The sequence below is a fragment of the Podarcis bocagei genome (assembly GCF_964188305.1).
Source record: "Podarcis bocagei genome assembly, chromosome: 1".
NCBI classification, from domain to species: domain Eukaryota; kingdom Metazoa; phylum Chordata; class Lepidosauria; order Squamata; family Lacertidae; genus Podarcis; species Podarcis bocagei.
The window spans coordinates 44,228,535-44,247,494 of record NC_138125.1 but is presented as its reverse complement, the minus strand read 5'-3'; the positions used below and the strand labels follow the sequence as shown (position 1 = coordinate 44,247,494).

Sequence of the window (18,960 nt, the reverse complement as noted above, 5' to 3'; positions counted from 1 at the left end):
CTCACTTGTATCACATAGGAGATGCACAAAGAAGGTGGCCAAGGGAGCTGTGGACTCAAAAAAAGTTGAAAACCACTGCTTCAGGGTGCAAGCCAACTTCCCACTGGTGTGGTTTTACAGAGAAGTAGAGCCACTGCTGCATCCACACCCACCCAGTCTGCTCTCAGTGGCCATAGTGGAAGGTAGGGCAGGATCAGGTCTGATCCCTGTGTCAGCTCCAGGCTTGTGCATCAGTCAGGTCTGATCAGGCCCAATGCCATCACATGATAGCAAAACCAGCTCAGGACCCATTGGAACCTGGGCCAGCTCAGACCTGCCTTCTCTCTCAGAATACCCGGTTTTGAGACTTTCTGCTGGCCCCCACCAACAGGGATACTGCCAGTAGCAAAGGTACACTTCCACCCAATCCAAATCTTTCACAGTCTGGTGTAAGGGGCACTGGTGTTGGATTGCTGTTCTAATCCAAAATCGACAATTTCTTCATCCTTCACAGCAGCTGGACTGTTTAGTTCTTCCAGCAATCAAACTTTCTATGTCACCACATGGGATCTGAGGCTTTATTGCCACAAATTAAGTATGATCTATGTCACTTCCAAGTAGCAAATATATTTACAAAACCATATCATACAAAATTTTAACATATTATCAAAAAGCAGTGGATATTTAAAGGTAATTGCTGTTTTCATACGTACCAGTGATATTACACAGGTCGGCCTCCAGTTCTGCATTCCTTAAAAAGGCAGTAACAATGAATCATAACTTGATTTAATTTATATCAGAGATTATCTCAACAGGAAAACTAGCAATTAATAGAACTATAACTGCTGGAATTATACCACTACTTCTATTATACTATGACCCTGTTACATGCACATTAATTTAAATCCAACCCACCATTAAGATCAATTACAAATGTAGTTATCAGTTAAATCACTCTTCCAGCTCTAAAGGCATGTAATAAAGTTTCCTATGCAGTAGATCCCTTCATCAAGTCAATCATTCTCACATTGTCTATTGGAATATACCAGCATGACATGAGAAAGCAATAGACTGAGTAGCCCAATCACTCCAGAGGTAGAATTTATGCCCTCAGAGGAGGCTGACTATTGCCATCTTGCACACTCTAGGAACAAACCCTATCAGGTGGAATTTCAGTCCATGAAAAATGATTTCCCATTTACCAGAAGTTTAGGAAACACTGCATTAAGCAGTCAACACTGGTAGAAGTATTATATGACTGGAAATCATGTCTCAGACTACAGTGGTACCTTGGTTTATGAACTTAATCCATTCCGGAAGTCCGTTCTTAAACCAAAGTGTTCTTAAACCAAGGCATGCTTTCCCATACCAGCAGGGGACTCAATTTACAAATGGAACACACTCAACAGGAAGCGAAGGCAAAGTTCACAAACCAAAACACCTACTTCCGGGTTTGCAGTGTTCTTAATCCAAGTTGTTCATAAACTAAGCTGTTCTTAAACCAAGGTACCGCTGTACTTTAAAACTGAGAAATCTGTTCAATTAGGCAATTCATTTCAGGCTTACTGATTAAATGTGTCTTGGTTCTTCGCTGTTGCTGTTCCTAAAATTAAACAAAAAACATCATGAAAGAAACATCAGCATTGATGTTGGTGAATGTAATAAGGCTCTCGTTATCATCCCAAAACATAAAAATGAACAAAAGTTCTCACCGGTATGGTCTGATACCTCAGTGGCTGGAGGATCTGATGGGAAGATGCTAAAACACACAGACAAAAGGAATTACAATTTTACTAACTTGGAAATATTTGCTGTAAAGAAAACAAACATTCATATTATTTATTTATTTAATTTCTATACCGTCCTATACCTGAAGGTCTCAGGGCGGTTCAAATACATAAAACCAAAATACAACAACCCAATACAAAAACCCTAAATAAAACCCTCTATGTGCACCGACTTTGTTTTTGTCACAGCTCAGGATACAAGGAGTCCCTTGCATTCATGCCAAGTTGGAACTAAAGTATGCTATTGGGAGAGTGCAAAAGTTAGTTGTGGATAGAGCAGTTAGCCTTTATAACATAAAAGTTTTAAAACTTGATTTAACCTTTCATAATTGACAGGCTGAGTTTTTGGCCCTTTCTTAAAACGTATCCATTCATTTGCTTTTAATTCCTAGCTTGATTGTAATGTATTGTTGGATACAGTCATTTGTATCTTGGTGTGTTTTCTTACACTACAATCCACATATTAAAATGCATTATATTCATATATTGTGAACTGGTTTGTTATGATTTAGATGAAGAGCAGTACATAAGTGTTTTAAATAATTAAAAATAGTTCTCTCCCCTTGCTTCTCACAACCCTGGGAGATGGGTCATGCTAAAAGCGAGAATGAATGGCACAAGGTCAAGCGGGGATATGAACCTGGGTCTCCCAGTCCTAGGCTGACCCTAATCACTAAGCCATGCTAGCATAAAATAAAAATAAATATGTTTCTATTGTTTGTGCTTAGAAACTGTCTCCATTCCACAAAGGGCACTATTTAGAATATTCTGAAACAAGCAAAAAAATCTGCAATGCAATGAGACCAAATGGGATGTCAGTACACACCACAAGCAATGATCCATCTTCCAAACTTGTTTCCAAATGTGTTAAAAAGTGGTAATACTAGTCTGTAGCATAACAGTACATATTGTTTAGGACCGTCAGAACAGCATGCTGGGATTTTTAAATACCCCATACCCCATTTTCATTAAGTACAGAGCAGCTAAATTGATATTTTTAAATCTTGCCTTAACAAGCATTTCACTCATCAATCTAAGAGAGAATGTAGACAGCTGATAAGGATCTATACCTTTTTTAAGTGGAGAATGGGGCTGTTTGCATTCAAGACCAGTTTTATAAATCTGCTACTTTAAGAATAAGCTTACCTGATAGTAGCTGCAAAACTGACACGCCTGGAGTTTCTCTGACGTTTTTCAACATTGCAGTCCTGAATATGCAACACAGAAATTAAATACATAGGCAGCAACTTTTATATGAAAGCTTTCAACCAGGATACCTGATATTACCGTATTTTTCACTCTATTGGACGCAGTTTTCCCCCTCCAAAAATTGAGGGGAAATGTGTATGTGTCCTATGGAGTGAATGCAGGCTTGTGCCATAGCAGTGTGCAACCCCTCCGGCAAGGAGAGGCTGCATGGGGCTATGGCTTCTTTAGCCCCACGCCACCTCTCCCGGGAGGGAGAGGCTGCACGGGGCTAAAGGGGAAGCCAAAACAGCAAGCGGGATCAATCCCGTTCGCTGCCTTGGCTTGCTCCATAGCTGTGCGCAACCCCTCCGGGTTGCACGGGGCTATGGCTTCTTTAGCCCTGCGCTGCAGTCTCCCGGCAAGGAGAGGTTGCGTAGGGCTAAAGAGGAAGCCAAGGCAGTGAGCGGGATCCATCCTGCTCGCTGCCTTGGCTTGTGCCATAGCCGCGCACAACCCCTCCAGCAGGGAGAGGTTGTGCGCAGTCTGTACGCTGCTCTTTCGGGCTGGGGGGGGAGATTTTTTTTCTTGATTTCCCCCCCTAAAAACTGGGTGCGCCCTATGGTCCGGTGCGCCCTATGGTGCGAAAAATACGGTAAGTGTTATTATTGAAAATTAACCTTTAGGAACAGACTTGTATATGTATGGTACCTGAACACATTTAAATTGCAAACATGCTAAATATCCAATGCTCATGGAGCTGGTTTTCAAGTCACCCAGTGGATTAGACAGTTTGGATTGCACCCATACATGCAAATTAACCCCTGTTGGGTGAAATCCAATGCTTTTGATTCAGCAGAGCAATCTGCTAATGTAAAAGGAAGGGAGGCAATTTTCTCTGATTCCTTGGTCCCTTTGCAACACATCCACACATTTTTCATGCTGCTTTGAAAGGTTCCCCAAGCAGATTTAAGGAGCTGTAGCAGGAATGGGGAAGTGGAAGAAACCTCCTCCAACCCCTGTGAGCCATTTTGATTCAATCACATGCCATTTTCTTTTGTCCACTGGAAATGAACTTTATGGGCAAAGGAACTGGGCTTCTTAATTGAAGCCAATCAACTGATAGATGGCTCTTGCACAGGCGTATAATAATAATAATAATAATAATAATAATAATAATAATAATAATAATTTATTTGTACCCCACCCATCTGGCTGGGTTTTCCCCAGCCGCTCTGGGCGGCTTCCAACAAAGATTTAAAATACATTAAAATGTCACACATTAAAAACTTCCCTAAACAGGGCTGCCTTCAGATGTCTTCTAAATTTCAGGTAGTTTTTTATCTCTTTGACACCTGATGGGAGGGCATTCCACAGGGGGGCCCCACTACTGAGAAGGTAGTATATGATGTCAGATGTAGCACTGGTAGGCTGGGCCTTATTGGCCAAATTAGATCCCCTAACAGGCTTAATTAGGCATGCAGACCAGAGGTTCCCCAACATTACATTACCAGGCTACTCCACTGCATTGAAAGCTGCTCCGCAAGTGGGATGGCAGCAGTGAATTTCACCCACTAACTTGAGACAAGGATACTTCAAAATAAACACTGTATTTTTCGCCCTATAGGACACACTTTTTCCCCTCCAAAAATGAAGGGGAAATGTGGGCGCGTCCTATGGGGCGAATACAGGCCTTCGGAGGGTCGCACAAAGTTGCCTGCGCTCCCAGGCTCCGCGCAGCTCTGCGCGACCCACCGCGCCGGGCTCCGGTGGGTTGCGCAGAGCTGCCAGCATTCCGAAGCCTCGGGCACGCTGAAGAGCGCACCCGGGCTTCACACAGCTGTCCGCAAGCCTGGGGAGACCAGCGCGGCTCCCTAGGCTTGCGAATAGCAGGCTGTTCTGGGGGCTGGGGTCGGGGGAAGCTCGGGCTTCCCCCGCGCCAGCCCCGTGCCTGGGGGGGGGGGAATCATTTCCCCCCCTTCCCCCCCAAAAAACTAGGTGCGTCCTATGGGGCGAAAAATACGGTATGTCAAGAAGTTATACACTTTTTAAAATATAGACATCTTTTTTTAAAAATTAACCAGTGGTAGGTTACGGACACTGACTTACATTTGGAGATGACCTCACTTGTATGTAATGTAATGCCTACCTGAGTTAATTCATTTCCACTCCCTAAGTCACGGAGAGGGGTCTGGGGAGCTTTTAAAATCTACAAAGGAAATAGGCATCATTGAGAAAACAATTTCTGAAGCAGCTACAAAACTATTTCTTAAAGCAACATGGCATATTATACAGTAAACAGATTTCTGGTTTGTGGAACAACTTCTGCTATTCAAAATAGTAGTACTGTATGCATATATCTCCAAGATAAAGCCTTTCCGAATGCACTAATGCACTTAAAGCAGATTTCTGAATTGTCACTCAGGATAGTAATTCATTCCTTACTATCCTTGTAATTTTTAATAACCAAGACTGGCAGTCTGAATATTTCAAGTCAAAGGCAGATGAACACACTCCAACTGAAAAGAAGAATGGAACTGTCCTAAAGAAAATTACCAAATGTATTTGCTATGTCTGCAATCCAAATAAACATTTTCATGAATGGAAATGAACTTCATACACTGTTGTAGCATTATTTCCATAGATAACACTGCAAGACACTTGGAACTAAACAGTTGCTTGCATTTTTGTCTGCAAAGCTGCAGTAGCAAGAATTTCTATAAAATCTGGCTGAGGCTTTCCCCCTTCCCTACGCACAAATGGCTTAAGATTCAGTCTACATTGTACTGTATTGTTTTTTCTTTTTCTTTTTCTTCTTTTCTCCTTTTTGTAAGGTTTAAAAGTAATAAATATTATTTTTAACAAAAGATTCAGTCTACAGATTGTTCTAGAAGTTTCACTTTGCACGATAACTCAGAAAGCAGGAAACTTGGATTATGTATTAAATATAGGTTAATATGATAGCTTAAACTATTGTTTAAAAAATATGTTTTAGCCCATGATTGACAGAATTGTCACAAAATACAAAGTTTTAGATCATGAAGCTCCATAAGAGCAGAGTACGTTTAGTATCAGAAAATTAGCTCTCTCTTTTTTGCTACCATTACAGAAAGAGGCACAATATATATGTAATGTTTAGAGTCTTGATTGCTGAACAGAATATTCAGAATTTCATTATGATACATTCTTTGAGTCTGGGAAGTCCTGCTCACTGCCTTGCAGGCCTTTTTCTACCTGGCCTAGGAGAGTGATTGACTCCAGCTGCTACGGTATTTGGGGGCGGGGACACCATTTTGGAAGCAGGGGTGTTGCTGTTATTAATTTTTTGTATCTTTAAGTTGGATGTTATGATTTATGCAGAAATTGTTTCAATTTGGTTGTATACCTTTTGATGTTTTATTGTTTATGACTACTTTTGTTATATTTGTAATTATATATTTTCCGTGTTGTAAGCTACCTTGAGCATGGTTTGAACTGCGGAAAGGTGGCACACAAATAAAATTATGTATGTATGCAGCTGCAGGTCAGGAATAAAGTTATCCCTAGGACAGGAATAAAGTGGATAATACATAGATAATTGCAAATGTTTCACATTGCATTTATTTTCATTTTATGCATTTATTTCCCACTGTTCATCAGGTGGGTTACACAATAAAATGACAAAATATAGGATGTAATCAGGCCAACTATAATCATTAGCACAACAAATACAAAATCACTAATAGGATAAGACCAATGAACTAATTTCTCTCTGTACAAGCGAGTGAAGTCAGGATTACTACAATCTACTGTGGCAATGTGCTCAGGGAATCCATTTTGAGAGTTAAAATGTTAAGCAAGGAAGCCATTCTGTTGATCTGGCCAGGCCCCATATGCAGTAAATACACTCAGACACCCACTACCCAGAGACACACAGAGATAGGCTGATACAGTGGTGCCTCGCAAGACGAAAAAAATCCGTTCCGCGAGTCTCTTCGTCTTGCGGTTTTTTCGTCTTGCGAAGCAAGCCCATTAGTGGCTTAGCGGATCAGCTGATAAGCGGCTTAGGATCAGCTGATAAGTGGCTTAGCGGCTTGGGAAAAAGGGGGGGGGAGGGGAAAAAACCCGCAGGAACTCGCAAGACATTTTCGTCTTGCGAAGCAAGCCCATAGGAAATTCGTTTTGTGAAGCACCTCCAAAACGGAAAACCCTTTTGTCTAGCGGGTTTTCCATCTTGCGAGGCACCACTGTAAAGATTACCACATAAGGACATGGAAGGGTAGTGTCCAACTCCTCATGCCTTATCTCTAGGCAGAACCTAAGGTATCTATCTGGAACACAATCTCCAGGCTAAGCAGTTCTTGTCTCCAGGGGGAACCTAATGTATCTGAGTACTGTACAGTATGTGTAGTGCTGTAACTTTTGATTGGATAAAGACCTGATTTAAGAATGTACTGTATAAAGGGAAGCCTCCCCTATTTGGAGGGGCCGGACTTTGGAACTTATTCCTCTGTGCCATTGCTTGCTGCCGGCAAATAATTAAAACTTTCTTGCTTTATTTCTCTGACTGCTGCGTGGTCATTTGACTGGCCTAACCAATTGCTACATTTCTTCTAAAATAAAATCTATATATATAGATCTTATTCAAAGTTACACTTACTGAGGAAATCCTTCTTTTCTTTCTGCCCTCTGTGAAGTCACTAAAAAAGAAAAAGTAAAACTCTGTGAAAGTTAAACCTCAATCCTCCTCAACACACCTTATGCAAAATTGTTTACAGTGAAAAGCAAGAAACTTTCTGAAAAGTAAAATACAGGTTTAAAATTTCAGAACTTTTATGAAAGTAAACAGTCATTACTTAAATACAAAGCACACGCATTGTAATCTCACAGGCCACCAGCTAACAGACATATCAGCAAATAAAAAACAACAAATTGTCATCATAGAAAAGGCATGCACTGAAAGCACAACTTACTTTTCATCACTCATTTCGGAATAAATCTTGTCCATTTTGGGAGACTGGTTTCCTACAACAAGTGCAAAATTAGTCTTAAAACTGTGTGAAAGCACAGTACAACAAGCTACCACAGGTGTTTTTTGAGACAAAATTAAATGAAAAATGATGGACACTACAGTATTTGGCTACCATCAATAAAACTCTAGACAGCTTAAAACAAAGCCACACATTATAAAATATTAAACCTAAAAAATACAGTAATTTTAAAAAAGAACCCAATAAAAACAATAAGACGTTCCTTCTACTACAGAATAACACAATTTGCAGGCCAGAATAAAAATCATACTGAAAGAGCAAAAGTGTATAGTTTAGTTATAACCACATTTAAATACTGAAAGACTAGGATTGGTTTTAAAACACAAATTCATAAGGTGTGAGTGAATAAAATGTTCTTCAATGGGTGGGAAGACCATAAAGATGCCAGGCGAGCCTCTCTGGAGAAGATATTCCATTACTTCCAATGTTAACTTCCACTTAACTTCATAGGGCAGCAGAAATGCTCCCCCCCCCAAGTCTTTTTATTATTATTTATTTATTTGTTGAATTTGTATTTAAAGAAACAACTGACTTTTAGAAGACATCTGAAGGCTGCCCTGTTTAGGGAAGTTTTTAATGTTTGATGTTTTATTGTATTTTTATTATTTGTTGGAAGCTGCCCAGAGTGGCTGGGGTATAAATAATAAAAATTATTATTATTATTATTAGTAGTAGTAGTATATACCATGGTTCACAACATAAAATCTTAAGCCAGCTGTCATCTTTCCGGTAAACTTCTCCTCCAGTTTCTGCTGTCATTTAGTTTTTCCTACCGCCCCCCCATGATCAGGTGAGTTAGTTTGAAAGTATTCCTTCTTCAAAGTGCATCTCCAGGGGGGAAAACACCACCATGATGTAATTCAATTATCACAAACGACTCTTTAAACTGGGCCTTTAGCAGCACACTCCTATAAATGTCTACCCAAAAGCAAGGGAGCTTACTCCCAGGAAAGTGGGCCTCCAGGGCTCCAGCCTAAATCTAGCAAGCCAGATGCAGGAATTTCTGGCAGTACTATATAAAATATTGCCTCACTTGCCTTTTCCTTACTTCCAACAAAGGCGCCAGCAGAAATGCGCCAACTCGAGGATGCCCCGCAGTGCACGGTTTACTCGGAAGTAAGCCCCGCTTAAGTCAATGTCGCGCGCTAGAAATGGGTCACGGCGGGAAAGAAATTAGGGGGAAGCTGCTGAGATTGAAAGAAGACACAGTCCCGACTAGAGAGGAGAGTGGCAGATTAAACGGATGGATTATGCCGAAATAGCAAAAATGACCGGATGAATTAGAAACCAGGAAGACCATAATTTTTAACAAGGAATAGGGAAAAATATATAATTTACGTTAAAAATCATTGCAAACAATTAAAAATAGTAGGATTGGAATGAGACTTGTAGTTTAACGGTTGTCATGGAGATTTAATAGATTTGGATTAATGGAGAAGATACAGGAGGAAAAAAGTTAACATACACAAAGGGGAGGAGAGAAAGTTCAGGGGAATGCATGGAATTCTCTTTCTATTTTGGTTGGTTGTAAATTTCAAAATGTGAAAATTAAATATTTTTTAAAAAGAAAAAGAAACCGGGGTTAAAGCAACTCGGCGGGGGTGGAGAGCAGGAGGGCGAGGGAGGGAGCAGCACTCCCGGCTGGAGCCGCTTCAGTGCCGCCAGCGCCGAGCCCAGAGTCACGCGAGGAAGGAGATTTGGGGAGGTCGCGAAGCGCCCCCCCCCCGCCCCACTTGCCGGACTAGGCCTCGCTCCCTTCCCCTCACGCCGACGCTTCTGGCGCGACGCCCTGGCTCACCTTCCCGGGTGCGGTCTCCAGCCGCACACCCGTCTCCTCTGAGGCCTCCCCGCGACTGAAGGCACAGAGCCCGACTAGGCTCCGCGGGATTCAAAATAACCGCCAGATTGCGCGCATGCGCCTCCAACCGCCAACCTCGCTTCAAGGCCTAAATGGCGGTTTCGGATAGGCGGCGCGGCAGCGCCCTCGTTCCGTACAACATGGCGGCCTCCGTGCGGTGAGGCCTACGGAGCCACCGTCGGGAAAAGGATAGGCAGGAGCCCACGAAACGTTCTGTGGCTTCTCGGGAGAGTTGTTGTCATTCTTCAGGAACATTCGTCGTACCGCACACGGCATAGCGTTTGCTCAAGGGCGACGGTATATTCATCTAAGCCGGTGGGTGGGGAGAGAAAGGTTTGCAGTTGGAACAGTTCCTTATAGGCTTGGAGAGAGTGGAGGTTTCTGTGACGAGGTGGCCGAGTGGTTAAGGCGATGGACTGCTAATCCATTGTGCTCTGCACGCGTGGGTTCGAATCCCATCCTCGTCGGAAGTTTTTTGTTTAATGTAAAACAATTCGGCGTGGCTGCTTCTGATCTTTATTTACTAAGCGGGCAAATTCTTTAATATGTGCTAGACACGCAGTAATGCAAAGCCAAGTGTGTCGGGGGTGAGAATGTGAATCCCGACTTATTCATCCACTAGTGAGGTTTACTTGATGAAACTCTTTATTTGGGGTGGGGAAACTTCAGTTGAGAAGCAAAATGCAAAACCCTTTCACCGCCGCCGTGCAATAGAAACAATAGTAATACATTTAGAAAACCGTTAAAATGATATGCATTGAAATTCAACTAGGGGGATACGAGGAAGTCACTTAACAATGTTAAGATGATTAGTTTTAATAAGGTTATGATTTATGTTTGTCTGCTTATTTGTTAGTGTGTTTTTAATTTTGTGAAAATCAATTAAAAAAAATTGGGGGGGGGGATAAACAATAGTAATACAGTTATGATCATTATCATTGTACTGTGCTTGGGAGGATGGCCACTGCTTTCCCCGGAATTTCTGAATGTGAAGGAAGGAAATTTTCTCTCTTCCTAAGAAGCTTTACCCCGAAATCGTAAAAGTCAGGATGACAACTGTGCTGAATGAACTTCATTCTAGCCCCCTAAAAGAGCTCACGCCCCCCTAAAGGAGACAAGGTGACATTCAATGTTATTCCCATATTGAACTTAAGGGTCCACATTATTTGCCAACTGATTTCAATAGATCTGCGCTGCATATGACCAGCGATGAATAAGTCAGCCTTAAGTATTTAGGTGGCACAAATCTCTTAGCTGTTTATGTTGCAACAGGCTAACTACCCTTTACTGCTTTTTATTTTAATATTTTCATTTATTTGTTTTTTAAATTTCTATACCGCTTTATATTTTTAAGATAAATTTCAAAGCGGTTTACAGTACAGCATATTAAATCAATAAAACATAAAACAATCTGAAGGAAGGCTATACTGAAGCATGCAATCACCTTGGGCCAAATCCTCCTGCTGAGGAAAGATTTCCTATTGTAGAAATTCGTGCTCATTTTTTTTCAGCCATGTTTGTCCTCGTGTTCACATCACTGTGTTTGCTTTCACTCTTAAACTAGGGTTTTGGGACTGTGTCTAGACCCTTGAACTCCCTCCTAAGGAAGGCACAATTCAACCTCTTTTGTTAATGGTCTTCCAGAAATTAATCTAAACTTTCCTGCTTTTAAGATTTCCACATTGTAGTCTGATGTTTTACTTTATTTATTTTAATTTGCCAAATTGCTGGTGTGGGTGAACTAGTGCTTTTTAAAGAGTGTTGGAATATTTCTGCGATAACAGGTCTATTAAATTGCTAAATTCTGTTACCCGCTGAGCCTTTTCTTTTTTTAAGGCAAAATAAAGGTTTTAAATAAGAAAAACCCTCCCTAACAATATAGCCTCTATGTGACCTTTGACAGTACCATAGGACTCAACTCCTAGGTCTCTTCAGTCCCCCAAATAAATATTTGAGGGGTCCCACCCCCAACTTGATGGGCATTGCCATTCAAATGGTGTGTGTGCTGCATCTTGTGATTATGTGGCTTACCTGCTCCCCCAAAATACTTTTTTCAAGTTGGCACCTCTGGACAGTGCTGTTTCTTCAGGTGAGAAAATCCAAATTCAACAAGCATAGGCAGAGGCTATAATGCAGGCACTTTCAAGCATACTGACCTTGTCCCAAAAATTACAAAGAGAAGTTTAATGTGTGTCTTTTATTAGAAATGGTTCGCTTCCTCCTGATTTTATAACCACAGATGAATGCTTTGAAGAGGCCAGAATGAGCTCTATTCATTACAGAGATTTTTCAAGCAATGAAGTAGGTGGTGAAGGGCTCCCTCAAGGCAATTCTGCTCCTCAGGTTAACTATCTTTGTTACTGTTTAATGAGCCTCCTTGTACAGTTAATTTATTGGAATGGTTAGCACAGAACCATTAAGGAACAGATTAGCTGAATGGAAGCCAGCCACAGTAAAATTGAGCATGGAGTATAGAAACATGCATCGTGGAAAAACCTGCCAAACTGTGACAGCCAGACCTTACAATCTGTACTTACCTCAATGGTGCAAGTCCACTGCATGCTTGAATAAATCAATTTTAAAGCCTACCATGGGCAAATAAAATGTGGCTTATTACAATATACAGTGGCTGCCTTAAGTACAGGGTTGGGCTCGTCAATATTTAAATGAGTTGCTCTGCAGTAATAGCAATTTTAAACTTTTTTTTTAAAAAAAGCACTCCCAGTGAACTCCAAATTATAACATCTTTACTATTTATAGTGTTTCATATTCCAGACCCCGCAGGATGGTAACAGGGCTGACACCTGGACCTTAGAGGTGTACCATAGCAGGTGCAAAACTCCTGCTCAACCCAGCAGAGCTAGAAAAACTGATGACAGGATCACCAAAGGGAAGGGGATGGGTGGTCAGAGTTGTGAGTGCACTGGAAGCTGAGACTGTACACATGCAGTTCAATAGTAAAACTATTTTCTTGTAATCTCTACAATTAAGCTTTGTACAGGAAGGAAGCCACCTAGATAGGAGCCTCCTTTATTTTTGTCATATTGGTTGCTTCGAAATGTTAAAATAGGGCCACTAGATATTAAAATATATTACTACTGTCTTAGGTAGATAATCATGACTGCAGTTCATGAGCAAGAACCAGACAGTGTTTAGGAAAATGCGAGTAAAAGCCCTCTCTTCTCAGAGAGGGAGGGGGAACACTTGGTCCTAGACAAGGCGAAGCATTCCCACCTCCCACGCAATGAAGACATTTCCATTGCCTCTCAAGCCCAAGGGGAAGAAGGCTCAAAAGTTTCGTAGACAGGAATATAATAAACTGTTCTCATATAAACACCCTGCTTCAACCCTACACAGATGTACATTTGATTAGTAGTTGCAACCATCTGAAAGGCTCTGTCATCACATTCCTTCTTATAAAACAGAGCTGAACCTTTTTTTTCTGCAGAAGGATGCATTCCATCAGGGGCAACATTTACAGCTGTATGCCAGGGGCTACTGTTGCTCAATTCACCCCATTCACACACACCCCTCACCCGCATCCATTTACAAACCCAAAACCAAGCTGCTGCTTCAAAGCACTCTCTCTGCAGCTTTTCACAGACCCAATGATGCTTGATAAGGTTTCAGAAATTATAAGGTCCAGCTGTGTCTGCAAGAAAGCTGAAGTGCTAGTTGCTGATGCAAACCTAAGCACTACACGGCCCAACTGACTACACACAGAGAGATAGAAACTCTGAGCTATTCCTCCTTAGACAACCTGTTTGGCTTCTGTGCTGGGCAAGGAGAACATGGGAATGTGGCAGAAGCAGCCATGGACTGAATACACTATGGGTCATATTTGGCCCAGCATCTAGTCGTTATCCACCTCTTGATATAAAAGCAGTTGCTTCAAGCACTGCCGTGTACTCTCATACAAACCCATTGGCTCATTCATGGAAAAGGAACCAGGATTAGCAATGAAGTCACTGGCCACAGGGAAGAGATTTTAAAAAGGAAGCCTATTTAAAAGCATCTTCACCCCCCCTGTATACTTAGGACAGAATGGATCAACATGGACACAGCTTTTTCTTTTCTTTTTTAAGTGGGACTATTCTCTCCTCTTCCAATACTGTTTGGCACTTTGAGCATGGTTTCTTACAGTTGCCTGTTATAGCTGAAGCAGAAAACGTGTTCAAGGTTGGTTTACTAACCATGATTTCAGGTCCTGGGTAGTAAACCCACAGTTTACTTCCCATTACTTCAGGTGTAATGGGAAACTGTGGTTTAAAGAAACCACAAGTGATCAGGGAGCATGCAGGTCTGACCCTTGTTCCCAGCTTAATAAATAATCTACTAAACCAGGATCATTACATATGAACTGACCAATTCAGTGTGCATCTAAACATGTAAAATGTGAATGCAAGTTTCCATTTCTTTCTCACACACACTAACACACAGTCTTTACAGAGTATTTTAAAAATCTCAGGTCTCTTCCCAGTCATCCTGTGCCCAGACTGGCATCTTAGAGCAATATTCAAATTCTGCTCCCTTGTAGCGCAAAGCATGGAGATACATCACTAGATCTTTGGGTGATGGGTCCGGCCTCACTATCTTGCATTCTCCACAGAGAGGGTCCTTTTCGTCCCAGGACTCATTTGAGCAAGTTTCTCCACTTTCCGTCTTGGGCAGCTCTGCCTGAGGAACAGAATTCTGAGAACATGCCGATATCCTGCTCTTTTCTCCACCTGCAGATTCCTCACGAGTGCCAGAACTGACATTTACAGCGGTGTCCAACACAGCCTCCTGCACTCTGTCTCCTACAATGGGTTTCAAATCTTCCTCAGCAACGTCCAGGATACCCAAGCTCTGTTTTGAAAGATGCTCCTCCACCAAAGCCCGAAGCAGCTCATCATCCGTCTTATTAATATGGCCACCTTTGCCCTTTTTGGGACCCCAGGCATCGGTGTTGTAGATGGGGTCATTAACAATAGGGTGTCCCAAAAACTGGAGATGGACACGGATCTGATGGGTGCGGCCAGTGTAAGGAAAACACTTCACCACACTAGTCTTGCCATTGTAGCTGAGCCTCCGGAAGACCGTTTTACAGACTTTACCCTTGGGGTCCACTCGACACACCCCAACTTTGTAAGAAACAACCAGGATGGGTTCTTCACACGTCACCTCATTTTCTGGGAATTCTCCAAGTACACGGCACACATACTCCTTCTCCAGCTATTGCGGGGTATGGGGAAGTGGGGTGAAGGAAACAAAAATAAGAATCTGTTTAAGTTCTAGAATGCAGAAGCCCCACAAAGACCACTGCATGGTATCTGGCAAGGGTCTGAACCAGTACCTATGCCTATCTGAGTGCTTTATGCAAGGGTAATGTCCACCAAATCCCTTCATTTCACTGTGAATTTTTCTATAGACAACAATAATGTGTCATAGTGGTTGGAGTGTTGGGCCTGCCTGAATCCCTGCTTCTACCATGAAGCCAGTGTTAGAAACTCAAATATATAAGCTAGGTGCCAAATGACTCCTTAAACCAGGGCTACAGTTGCCAAATAGAATGCCTAGTTGTCATTTTGAGGCCAGATGGCTTGAAAGTCAATATAACTCTTGTGTTCCTGAAATTCATTCTGATTGTGCTGATAAAATATAACAGATAGAATTCTACAGGATGTGTTGCTAGTGTGTGAAAACAGTCAAAATCCAAGGATCCCCAGGCATGCACCTCCAGATGGAGGAGAGACATCAGGTGCCATCCTGGCGCCCGGGCATCTTCATTTGGTCACAAGTGCATCATTTGATAGCCAGGTGCAAAATGCGCCTGGTGAATTTTGAACGTTGCATGAAACTCAACGGGTATCACTCTAGCCTACTTTACAGGGTTGCTGTGAGGACAATAGGAGAGTATAACTCCACCTTTGTATGTCTCTCTGAGTTATTTGGAGCAAGGGTGGGTTATAAATGTGAACAAAAACCTTCGGGGCTTCACCTGTCGCTGTCGAACTTGCTCATCGATCCTCTTGGACACTTCTGCAGACTTCGCGAACATGAGGACGCCTGACGTCAGGCGATCCAACCGATGAATAGTGTGCAACTCCTTCAGGTTGTGTTCTTTACCCAAAATAAAAATGACAGTGTTGTGCCGAAATCTGCCACATGGATGGACAGGCAAGGATGAAGGTTTGTCTACAACCACAACCTCATCATTTTCTTCCAGGAATTCAATGGCCTGCGCTGTGACTGGAGGTTCATGGCGGTGTACGGTGTTCTGGATGAAGTCATTATTCTGAAAGCAAAACAATTACTGTACATTAGCAGGAGCAGGAAACTTCCTAGAATAGCCTGTTTGTGAAGAATTGTGGTTATTAGCTCCATTTACTAAAAAATAAATAAAAATGGGAAAAATAATAAAAGGAAATATTATTATCTATTGGTTATATATCCCCCAAGGATGTGCAAGGTGGGTAACATTATATATAGCAGTGTAATTTATATATAATAATTAAGATGACAGTCATAAAACTCTAGCACTTAGCTAAGACTGCAATCCTAGCCTCACTTCCTGGGAATAGGCCACTATGAATGCAATATGATTTACTTCTTAGTAGAGATGGTTAGGATTGCATCCTAACTACAACATTGAAAATATTCTGTTGTATCCAAAATACATTATCCTGTGTCAGATAAAGGCCTTCATATTATGTCAATTTCTATGATGTCTTGTTCCAACAACAAGAGGGAGCAAAGTGAATTCTAATTTACATCTTTACAAACTAAAACAAAAATGCTTTCTGCCATTAATGTACATAATGACATGCTCCCATGAAATAGTAAGAATATTAGCAAAAACAATGGAGAGTCTTCGGGCCCCTTACAGACCAACACATTTATTATGGTATAAGCTTTTGCATGTAGGCTACAGTCCACTTTGTCAGATGAAGGAAATGATGGTCCAGACTTGCAGGCAAATATATTCATGACTTTGAAGTGTGTGTGTTGGGGGGGGGGGGAGAATTGAATATAGTGAGATCAGATGGAAATGATAAGCAGGTAAGTACAGAGAGTGGTAATTAGCTTATTAACTGACAATTCACAGATATGTTTTTATCACTTTAAACAGGAAACTTTTCACTGTCTACTTGCATGCCATTTCCTCCTGACCATACTATTTATAACTCCCCTCCCTCCGGCCATCAATCATGTATGTAGGTTTCTGCAACTTGTTGGACAGGCAAGGTGGCAAACTGTTCCTGGATGGGGAAACCCAGCCCCGTGGGCAGGATATAAATAATAAAATTATTATTACCACTTAGGTGTGCAAGTCAACTCCAAAACAGAAAGCAAGGTAACTGATCCACGTATACTACTTTCCCGTGGGTGGTTCCCCACTTCCCCATCGCCTGTTTTGGCAGCATACGAACATGCCATCTCCCAGCCTGCAAACTGCCAAGCAGGAGGGCCCCGCCGTCGTTTCCCCGAATCGCCCGCCACTCGGACGCCGGCGCCACATCCTCCCTCCGTCCCGGCCTCACCTTGAGGATGACGCCCAGGTCCCGCACGGGCTGCTCGTTGAGCCGGAGGCGGCCCGCTTGGGCCGCGGCCCGGTAGTACTCGAGGGGCTGGGCGCGGAACTCGGTGCCGAAGACGTGCAGGAGGCTCTCGCCCACCCAGCGGCCCTTGCAGTAGGTCTGGAAGTCGAAGTAGTAGGGCCGCACTTTGCGGAGGCCGCCCTCGAAGTAGTAGCTGGTCTCGGCGAAGTGGCTCTGGCCGAAGCTGACGCCGGGGTTGCGCTTCTTGGGAGGCGGCACGTAGCGCTTCTCGCCTTCCTCGGCCGGCCCGGGCCGCTTCCCTTTCGCCTTCCCCTTCCCGGTCCACAGCCGGAGCCTCTTCACGGGCGGAGGGGAGCTCTCCTGCTCGCCGCCCGCCTGGCTCTCCTCCATGCTTCGGCCGGGCAAGAGCGAGGCCGCGGCGGCTGCCAACCCGCGCCGGGCGCCCGGCTCGGCTAAGAGCGACCGCGAGTACCGCTCCGAGCGCAGCACTCTCAGCCGCATGATCCGCGCGTCGCGGCGACACGGCTCTTCGGCGCTGCCCGGTGACGCCTCGCCACTTAAACCAATCGCGCTCGCTCGCTCGCTCGCTCTCGGCGACGGATAAGTCGCGCGACAAGACAGACCTGACAAGCAACTGCTCAGTCTGCCAGAAGTTCGCTTATATGTAAAGCAAGCCCTTCAGGGGAAACGGCTCCGATAAGCTTACGCGGATATTACAGTATAGCCATCTAGCTCCATTTTTTAAAAAAATTAAATTTTATTAAATACAAAATAAATAAAAGAGTATCAAATAAGAAAAGAAATAAAGAAAAAAATTCATACATACACATGGACATAATTATTTATACATCTGTAAAGCAATATTCAAAAAGAAGGAGGGGGGGAGAGAATAAAAGAAAGAAAAGTTAAAAATAGAAATTTAGAGAATAGAAAAGTGTTCACCATAAACAATTTCAGATCTATACTTGCATACAATTTTATGTTCCATTTTACATTGCGCATCCACACCAGGACATTCGCAGGGAAACCAAAATGCTGGTTTGCAAAGCTATTGTACGCTTGTGAAACATGGACCACTTATAAACGCCATCAGAATCACCAGGGACTACAATTTTTTTTACACATCATGTGGGAAGACAGGCGAACTAATGCCAGTGTACTGGAAGAAGCAAAGATCGCCAGTATTGAAGCAATGATTTTTACACATCAACTTTGTTGGACTGGTCATGTTGTGCAGATGCCTGATTATCTTCCAAAGCAACTACTCGATTGCAAACTTAAAAATGGAAAGCGTAATGCTGGTAGCCAACAAGAGAGGTTTAAAGACTCTCTCAAGGCAAATCTAAAAAGATGTAGTATAAACAATGACAACTGGGAAACACTTGCCTGTGAGCGCTCCAATTGGAGAACAGCCTTTATCAAAAGTGTCATGGACTTTGAAGATGCTTGAACTCAGGATGAAAGTGAGAAACCTAAGAGGAAGGCATGTTTGGCAAACTCTCACCATGATCAACTCCCACCTGGAAACCTATGTCCGACACTGTGGAAGGACTTGTGGATCCATAATTGGTCTCCAAAGT

The 18,960-nt window shown here is 42.7% G+C and overlaps 2 protein-coding genes across 2 annotated transcripts in view; both read right to left on the bottom strand.

Moving 5' to 3' along the window:
- Positions 1-10,459, bottom strand: part of KNL1 (kinetochore scaffold 1) — a 39,611-nt gene extending 29,152 nt beyond the window's left edge. The window contains exons 1-8 of the mRNA XM_081207629.1: positions 9,780-10,459; positions 7,904-7,955; positions 7,591-7,630; positions 5,101-5,160; positions 2,913-2,974; positions 1,692-1,738; positions 1,546-1,582; positions 693-730 (exon numbers count right to left, since the gene is read on the bottom strand). Of these exons, the coding sequence (XP_081063755.1) occupies positions 693-730; positions 1,546-1,582; positions 1,692-1,738; positions 2,913-2,974; positions 5,101-5,160; positions 7,591-7,630; positions 7,904-7,938 (319 nt within the window). The 5' untranslated portion in view covers positions 7,939-7,955; positions 9,780-10,459. The remainder of the gene's footprint in view (positions 1-692; positions 731-1,545; positions 1,583-1,691; positions 1,739-2,912; positions 2,975-5,100; positions 5,161-7,590; positions 7,631-7,903; positions 7,956-9,779) is intronic.
- Positions 10,460-12,021: 1,562 nt separating this feature from the next.
- RPUSD2 (RNA pseudouridine synthase domain containing 2) lies at positions 12,022-17,910 on the bottom strand. Its single transcript, XM_081199295.1, has 3 exons — positions 17,363-17,910; positions 15,820-16,116; positions 12,022-15,053 (listed from the first exon to the last, which is right to left on the bottom strand). The coding sequence occupies exons 1-3, from the start codon at positions 17,879-17,881 to the stop codon at positions 14,304-14,306; spliced, it is 1,566 nt and encodes a 521-aa protein (XP_081055421.1). The 5' UTR covers positions 17,882-17,910; the 3' UTR covers positions 12,022-14,303.
- Between the last annotated feature and the right edge of the window lie 1,050 nt (positions 17,911-18,960).

Excerpts from the sequence above, each read along its gene's own strand:
- RPUSD2 (XM_081199295.1), bottom strand. The coding sequence starts at position 17,881 with ATGCGGCTGAGAGTGCTGCGCTCGGAGCGGTACTCGCGGTCGCTCTTA. Across the intron at positions 16,117-17,362 it reads ACCTGGGCGTCATCCTCAAG|AATAATGACTTCATCCAGAA; the intron begins GTGAGGCCGGGA and ends TTTTGCTTTCAG. Across the intron at positions 15,054-15,819 it reads AGCAAGTTCGACAGCGACAG|CTGGAGAAGGAGTATGTGTG; the intron begins GTGAAGCCCCGA and ends ACCCCGCAATAG.